We start from the raw sequence: 8,870 nt of genomic DNA, 5'->3' as shown, positions 1-8,870 counted from the left end.
GAGGATTGAAAAATGCATATGGAATATAAACCTGACTGTCTCCAATAAAGTTTCAATTCAGCACACCCACTTAATGTTTCACAAGAAACATACTAAAATTACTTTTCAGATTAAATATTTACCTATTTGTTTTTTTAAATCTCTCACAAATCTAGGTTAATGGCTATGAATTGCCATTAGACAATTTTGTATGAAGATCTAGAAGATATATGGACAATGAAGAGTCAAGGAACTACACCAAGAGGAAAACAGAGGGAAGGAGGGCTGGATCAGTTGAATTTTTTTTATCCTAGATTTAATGAAAGTAATTCTATTTCACATAGAACTATTTGTTTGTTTGTTTTTACTGTCTCCGTGTGGTCTGTGTTCAGGATCATGCACTCAAACTTAATTCCAAGTTTATTTCACAAGTCTTCCTAAAATTTAGAGACCGTGAGCCATTACCATATGCACTTAAAAAAAAAAAAAAAAAAAAAAAAGCCACATACCTTTAACGTTTCCTGGTCACACACAATCTTCTCTTACTAAGGAGTTATTTAAGCCCATGATACTTTAAGATATTTATATGTAAACTTCTTGAAGATGAATATGCAAGCTCATTCTTAGTTAAGACCACAAGTGCCATTTTATATAAATAATAATCCTCACTTTAAATTTAACTGATAAATGCAAAATGAGCCTCCTTTATTTACAAAAATATACTCTCCCTCATACCTTGGTTTTGATGACTTTTCTTGGGCAGAATCCCAAATGTGTTTTAATATGGTGGGTGACTGACTGTCCTAATGGATGATAAATCTAGTCTTAGAGAAAACACATACTTTTGAGAGATGTACTATCCCTGAATAAAAAAACCTGCCTTCTATTAAGGCAAAAGGAAAACATTACTTTCTGTCGCTAACAAGACTCCTCTGCATCCTTACCTCCTCCTAGTGGAAAGATTCTCCTCACTTTCACTCATCACCAGGACTCTGCTGGACCCACCTTGACTGGCTTCGTGCATCACTTCAATCTGAATTAAAAATAAATTTTAAAAATTAAATGGTTGTAATTTGCTGACTGAAGGCTCGCCTTTCAGTTGCTTTTTAAAAAGCAAAAAAGGCAGAATTTGACACTATATATTTAAGTAAATCAATTGACAGCTTATATATTTAACAACTTTGACTTCAATAATTAATGTATGCGGGTTTTTTTTTATTTAAAGCTAACTTCTTACATTTTCTAGAACATTTTATAACCATATGTATTACCTGTTTTGGCTCTGAATTTTTCCATTTATCCTATTGTGAGGAAAACTACTCTTGATACCAGAGACATTCTTGGCTTCTTATAAAGTTTTTATAATCTTCATTCTTAGCTCATAACATATGAGATCAATGTTGTTCTTATATCGGGAGCAACTCTTCATACTTATCTGCCTTGAATAGGAATATCACAAACTTAATTCAGCATTTTATGGTTGCTTAGCATGTTATTAGGCATGGTGGGGTTTTTGTCTTGCCTGAATGACGTTCCCGTTCTTTAACTGAATGCAGTTTAGTTTGTCTTCAGATTTCAAAATTTATATACAATGCAGTACAGTGAATTCCAAGGAATTATGGGGTTTCTTGTTCTTTTTGGAACGTTTAGAATCGTTTTGCCATTCTTTTGATGATGATGATATTATTTCAGAGGCTTCTAACACCTTGGATTTATAAAACAGGAAAGGGTGGATACTGAAATTACCCATGGTTAAGCATTGCACTGTCAATGATCTTTCAGTATTTAACACCATGAAGTAGCTTTTATACAGTGTAGATAAATATCAAAATACTTTTTACACAAAATAGCTTGGTAATTCTCTCATTGGCTTCAGGGGAAGCCTGGGGTGTTCTCTCCTTTTCTGGTTCTGAAGACATGGGCCAAAACTTGCTTACCTTACTCTCAAAAATTAATCCCCCTTAAACTGAGTGGGACTATTCCTCCTGTGAGCAGAATTTGCTCTTTCAGTAGTGTCTTCCATGAAATTCATTCTAGTAATTTAATCTCCATCCTTAGAGGTTTTTAAGGCCTGGCTTGACAAAAGTCCTGGCTGGGATGATTTATTTGGGGTTGGTCCTCCTTTGAGCAGAGGGTTGGACTAGATGGCCTCCTGACATCTCTTCCAACCCTAATCTTCTTTGATTTTATGGTCCCTGCCCTGAAGAGCTACCTTACTAACTAACTGAGATGAGAGAAAATAGGACAGCAGTTCAGGTAAGGGAGTGTTTGGGAAGACCACTAAAGGAAAAGTTTAGGAAGATGTGTATGTTAAGGAGCCACTCAGAGGGGGACCATGTACTTAGCAAACAAAAAGTGATGTCTTATGAATATAGAGGATCACAGGAGAGGGCATGAAGCTGAGGCGAGGGAAAGGACTGGAAAAAACAGATGGCTGTCCGCAGAGTAATAGTTAATTATACTTGTATATTGAGCTAGATTCAGGGAGAAGGAATCTTCCCTTTGCTTAGTATCCAGCTTTTTAAAATTATGTCTGGTCAGGAGTGGGAGACAGCTCCTTGATGCAAATGAACTTACTACTAGTGCCTTTCACCTTTGAAAAAGTGAGGTCATAGTGGTGAGCCATACTTTTGCCTGCCAAGTAATGGTCTGGGGAAAAAGAAAACAAGGGGTCGGCAACCTGCGGCATGCATGCCAAAGGTGGAACGCGAGCCGATTTTTTTTTAAACTGGCATGCTGCTGCCAGCCAGGGTCCCGGCTGCCGGCCCCGCTCAGCCTGCTGCCTGCCTGGGTGAACGGAACCCCAGGCCCGTAACAGGCTGAGCAGGGCCAGCGGGCGGGACCCCCAGGCCGGCAGCGGGCTGAGCGGTGCTGGCGGCCGCGACCCTGGCTGGCAGGAAGTAGCGGAACCCCAGACCGACAGCGGGTGAGCCACTGACGGTCTGGGGTACTGTCTGCCGCCCAGCTCAGCCCGCTGACGGTCTGGGGTACCAGCCACCAGCCCCTTGCCAGCCAGGGTCCTGGCCATTGGCCCTGCTCAGCCTGCTGCCGGCCTGGGATACTGGCCCCGCTCACCTCGCTACTTGTCTGGGGTTCCAGCCGCCTGACCCCCTGCCAGCTGGGGTCTGGGCCTCCGCCCTGCTCAGCCCTCCTGCCGGCTTGGGGTACCGGTAGCCAGCCCAGGGCTCTGCTCCTGGCCTGGGCCCAGAGTTCTGCAGCCCTTATCAAAAATGACACTACAATTAGCTTAAAAACGTAAACTTTGTATATTACAGTAATCGTTAAATTATAATAATACATAGGTTTGATTAAACAAAGTAGTTGTACTTATGTGCCTGTGCTTAATTGGTGTTTTCGATCATTGACCTTCTAAAAAAAATCTCTCATGTCGTGCACCCCCAGGAGGGGCGTCATGCACCCCGAGGTTAAGAACCACTGCGCTGAACTAATAAGATGTGCATTTTAATTTAATTTTAAATGAAGCTACTTACACATTTTAAAAACCTTGTTTACTTTACATATAACAATAGTTTAGACATATAATATAAACTTAGAGAGACCTTCTAAAAACGTTAAAATGTATTACCAGCACACACAACCTTACATTAGCGTGAATAAATGAAGACTTGGCCCCCCACTTCTGAAAGGCTGCTGACCCCTGAACTAATCCAACAACTAACACCCCATGAATGTGAGTCATGCCACTTCCTAGGAGCATTGCAACAATGCAGCTGCATGACTACTCTAGTAAGTGTCCAATAAGAAGCTGCAGTTTGTGGGTGCAGCAGGAAGGAAAGTTTTTGCAATACTGTATATCTGGAAGGCAGATCAGAGGCAAGAATGGACTTAAGAAAAAGTCAGTTAGTCATTTTCCTCTAGTTACAAAACAACGGCATGCTAGTGTCACCTCTTACCTCACTAACAAAACTATTTTTAGATTTCTCAGAGATGGATGTATATACAGTCCAAAGTACAAAGAAACATTGCCTGATATGGAGAAATGGGACAACTGTGATTAGACTCACCCTTTTAGGGGCCAGGCTCAAAACAAGATGAACACCACCAGCAGCCCCCTCTCCTGCTTTTCCACTGCCTTCTGAACCCTAGCTGTCCTTGTGATTTTCCTCCTCCCCTGACCCGCCTCCATACTTTTTAGGTAGAGTCCAACAGTTAATGGAGAAGTAGATCAGCAAAGAAGGTAAACATTAAATTGAAAAGTCCTTACCTCCCAGTAGGCAGAGCTTTGTACAGGCAACTTTGGGCTAGTTGTGTATAGAGTGGGCTTATATTGACAATTTTGATTCTTTTCTTTAATTTGATTCTTTGATTCTTTAATTTAATTTTGATTCTTTAAAATCTGAAGTGAAGCCTAAGGATGTTGCTTGGCTGTATGATGTCTTAGGACAAAGTAAAGATAGACATGGACTAGTCCATATAGCTTGTTGAATCCAGTACTAGCGGAATCTACAGCAGAAAGGAGCCACCTTTCTAATGCATTTGGAGGGATGGTGGTTTTTCTAGATTTTAGTTTGAACAGGCAAGTAAGAGCTGCTTGCTGCTGGGTTCAATCAGGCTCTGACATTCTCTTAAGTATAAAGTGAGAAATTTTAGCTGAGTTATTTATTCAATGAGTACCCAAAAGTGTGCGAGATACAATACAGACAAACTAAATACCATCTCTGCTCCAAACAGATTGCAATCTCAGAAGCAAAAGGACACTGAGGGAAGACCAAACATAGGAGAAGGGCACTATAGGGGAATGGGTCAGTGTTACAAAGCTATGATTAAGTGACTGGTGGTGCATATATCTTAATATTTTTTGTAAATTTGTAGATGGCTTTGCATTTTTTTGACCACCTTTTGCCATGCAGCAGCAGGTATTGGATTAGTTTGTTATTTCTGAAAAGTATTTAATGAGTAAATTTATCTCGGAGGGGGACTCCACTTGGTATGTCTCATTGTTTAATTTTTATCTCTGGAAGGGGCCTGGATACCACCGTGATGAGTGCAATATGAGAACCTGACTAGAACAGAACACCAGTTTTACGGGGTTAATTTTACTAAGGTGACGTCAGAGTAAGATTCCCACTTTAGGCAAAAAGCTACAGTATGATACCTGAGAGCTAAGAGATACAAGGTGAGTGAGGTAATGTCTTTTACTGGACTAACTTCCGTTGATGAGAGAGACAAGCGTTTGAGCCATACACAGCCCTTCTTCAGGGCCCAACACCGCTAAAACTACAGTACATACCTGTGAGCTAATGCACTGTAATATGGGAGGGGTATTCAAGATGCACATGCAGTACACATATAGCCAGATATATTTTTTTTCCCTAAAGGAATTTCAGCTTTCACCAGAATGCTTATGCTCATAAAATCCAGTATGAAACTGATGTAGAACACATGGGAGTGGGTGGTAGGATATTTTACCCTGTGTATTTTAAGAGTTTTTGTTGCACCATACAGTGAGATCACCTTGCATTCTGTCACAATAGAGACTGTTTCAAAAACAAAGATGCTCCTACCTTAATTCCGCCTTTAGTCTTCTTAACACTTTTCTTTTTTGATAATTCTACCTCAGAGATGGACTTTGGTGGACAGGGACTTTCTGCTGATCTCCTATTGGTAGCTGAGGGAATCAATAGAAACTAACATTAGAAAACTTGTGCTAGCATGCCTAAATCCTAGTTTCTATTGAAATCAATGGGAAAAGTTCCAATGACTTCCCCTGGGGACTAAGATCTGGCCTTTAGTAAACTGGGCAACAGTAAGTAGTTTTAGCTTCCAGCATTATGCATAGTATTAGGGGGAATAAATCAGAGCATTGTCTTAGGTGAGCTGTTAATAATTGTAAAAGCACAAGAATAAAAACACCTGACTTAACTATCTACACACAACAGGACTGCTAGTCAGTTCCAGTCACCAGAGAATTCCCAACTATTTTAAGAGTTATTTTTGGCGTGGAAGTGGAGGGGAATCTTGTTCAACTGGGTACAGTAGAATTGGTCCCAAAAAGAAGACCTGAATACTTTAACAGGTTTTCAGTGCTTAGCAGTAAGACAATTTGTTTTCTTTTGCATTCAAAGTACAGTAACTCCTCGCTTAATGTTGTAGTTATGTTCCTGAAAAATGCGACTTCAAGCAAAATGATGTTATGTGAATATAATTTCCCCATAAATATTAATGGGGGGGGGGGTTAGGTTCCAGGGAAACTTTCACCAGACAAAAGATTATAGTGTGTGTGTGTACACATACACAATATAAGTTTTAAACAAACAATTTAATACTGTACAGAGCAATGATGATTGTGAAGTTTGGTTGAGGTTGTGAAGTCAGAGGGTGGGATATTTCCTGGGAACTGCTTTACTGCTAAATGATGAACTAGTACTTGGCTGAGCCCTCAAGGGTTAACACATTACAAAGCGGCACAAATGGCGGGAGGGGAGACAGCATGGCAGACAGAAACACACACTGTGTGAGGAGAGAGAGAGAGATGCACATTGCCCCTTTAAGTACGCTGACCGCACTCTAAGCACATTGCCTTTTTAAGTAGATCAGCAAGTTGAGGCAGCAGCTGCTGCCAGCAAGCTCCCTCTGTCCTGAGCCCTGTCCAGTCTCGTCCCCCCCATCCCCCCTCGCTCTATGGAGATGGGGTAAGCAGGGGGGAGGGGGACACCCTGACATTAGCCCTCCTCTTTTCCTCCCATACAGCAAGTAGGAGGATCCCAGGAGCAGCTCCCAGGAAGCAGGGGGAGGGACAGCTGAACTGCCGGCAATTGATAGCCTGCTGGGCAGCTGACACCAGGGAACTTAGGGGGGCTGCTGGTCCACCCTGGTTCCAAGCCCCCACCAACTCGCTCCAACGGGCTGTTCTTTCTGCAAGCAGTGGACAAAGCAAGCAGCAGCCAAACAACATTATAAGGGAGCACTGCACAACTTTAAATGAGCATGTTTGCTAATTGATCAACAACGAAACAACGTTAATCGGGATGACTGTAAGTGAGGAGTTACTGTACATATGCACTACTGAATGACCGCAGTTACCACAGCTGCTATGTCAATCAAAATGTATTTCTTTTACCGTGCACGTGGAAAAAACACGGTTTAGTGGAGTGGAGATTGTGGTCTCTAAACACTGAACATTTAGCAGTTTGACAAGAGACTCTGTTCATAGAATCATAGAATATCAGGGTTGGAAGGGACCTAGTCCAACCCCCTGCTCAAAGCAGGACCAATCCCCAATTAAATCAAGCCTGACCTTAAAAACTTCTAAGGAAGGAGATTCTACCACCTCCCTAGGTAACGCATTCCAGTGTTTCACCACCCTCCTAGTGAAAAAGCTTTTTCCTAATATCTAACCTAAACCTCCCTCACTGCAACTTGAGACCATTACTCCTTGTCCTGTTCTCTTCTACCACTGAGAATAGTCTAGAACCATCCTCTCTGGAACCACCTCTCAGGTATTTGAAAGCAGCTATCAAATCCCCCCTCATTCTTCTCTTCTGCAGACTAAACAATCCCAGTTCCCTCAGCCTCTCCTCATAAGTCATGTGTTCCAGACCCCTAATCATTTTGTTGCTCTTCGCTGGACTCTCTCCAATTTATCCACATCCTTCTTGTAGTGTGGGGCCCAAAACTGGACACAGTACTCCAGATGAGGCCTCACCAATGTCAAATAGAACGATTACGTCCCTCGATCTGCTTGCTATGCCCCTACTTATACATCCCAAAATGCCATTGGCCTTCTTGGCAACAAGGGCACACTGCTGACTCATATCCAGCTTCTCGTCCACTGTCACCCCTAGGTCCTTTTCCACAGAACTGCTGCCTAGCCATTCGGTCCCTAGTCTGTAGCTGTGCATTGGGTTCTTCTGTCCTAAGTGCAGGACCCTGCACTTATCCTTATTGAACCTCATCAGATTTCTTTTGGCCCAATCCTCCAATTTGTCTAGGTCCCTCTGTATCCTATCCCTGCCCTCCAGCGTATCTACCACTCCTCCCAGTTTAGTATCATCCGCAAATTTGCTGAGAGTGCAATCCACACCATCCTCCAGATCATTTATGAAGATATTGAACAAAACCGGCCCCAGGACCGACCCCTGGGGCACTCCACTTGACACCGGCTGCCAACTAGACATGGAGCCATTGATCACTACCCGTTGAGCCCGACAATCTAGCCAACTTTCTACCCACCTTATAGTGCATTCATCCAGCCCATACTTCTTTAACTTGCTGACAAGAATACTGTGGGAGACCATGTCAAAAGCTTTGCTAAAGTCAAGAAACAATATATCCACTGCTTTCCCTTCATCCACAGATCCAGTAATCTCATCATAGAAGGCGATTAGATTAGTCAGGCATGACCTTCCCTTGGTGAATCCATGCTGACTGTTCCTGATCACTTTCCTCTCATGTAAGTGCTTCAAGATTGACTCTTTGAGGACCTGCTCCATGATTTTTCCGGGGACTGAGGTGAGGCTGACTGGCCTGTAGTTCCCAGGATCCTCCTTCTTCCCTTTTTTAAAGATTGGCACTACATTAACCTTCTTCCAGTCATCTGGGACTTCCCCCGTTCGCCACGAGTTTTCAAAGATAATGGCCAATGGCTCTGCAATCACAGCCGCCAATTCCTTTAGCACTCTCGGATGCAACTCGTCCGGCCCCATGGACTTGTGCACGTCCAGCTTTTCTAAATAGTCCCTAACCACCTCTTTCTCCACAGAGGGCTGGCCATCTACTGCCCATGTTGTGATGCCCAGCGCAGCAGTCTGGGAGCTGTCCTTGTTAGTGAAGACAGAGGCAAAAAAAGCATTGAGCACATTTGCTTTTTCCACATCCTCTGTCACTAGGTTGCCTCCCTCATTCAGTAAGGGGCCCACACTTTCCTTGGC

General features: G+C 42.7%; 1 protein-coding gene across 2 annotated transcripts in view; it reads right to left on the bottom strand.

Annotated features, from left to right (window-relative positions):
• The window catches only part of MCF2L2 (MCF.2 cell line derived transforming sequence-like 2), a 319,138-nt gene that overhangs the window by 140,721 nt on the left and 169,547 nt on the right, over positions 1 to 8,870 (bottom strand). For both annotated transcript variants that reach the window (XM_084638977.1, XM_084638978.1), the window contains exons 14-15: positions 5,505 to 5,608; positions 924 to 1,012 (exon numbers count right to left, since the gene is read on the bottom strand). In XM_084638977.1, coding sequence (XP_084495103.1) covers positions 924 to 1,012; positions 5,505 to 5,608 — 193 coding nt within the window. The remainder of the gene's footprint in view (positions 1 to 923; positions 1,013 to 5,504; positions 5,609 to 8,870) is intronic.

The sequence above is a fragment of the Lepidochelys olivacea genome, assembly GCF_965140295.1.
Source record: "Lepidochelys olivacea isolate rLepOli2 genome assembly, chromosome: 9".
NCBI classification, from domain to species: domain Eukaryota; kingdom Metazoa; phylum Chordata; order Testudines; family Cheloniidae; genus Lepidochelys; species Lepidochelys olivacea.
The sequence above is the reverse complement of the archived record's forward strand: the minus strand, read 5'-3'. Positions and strand labels throughout refer to the sequence as shown.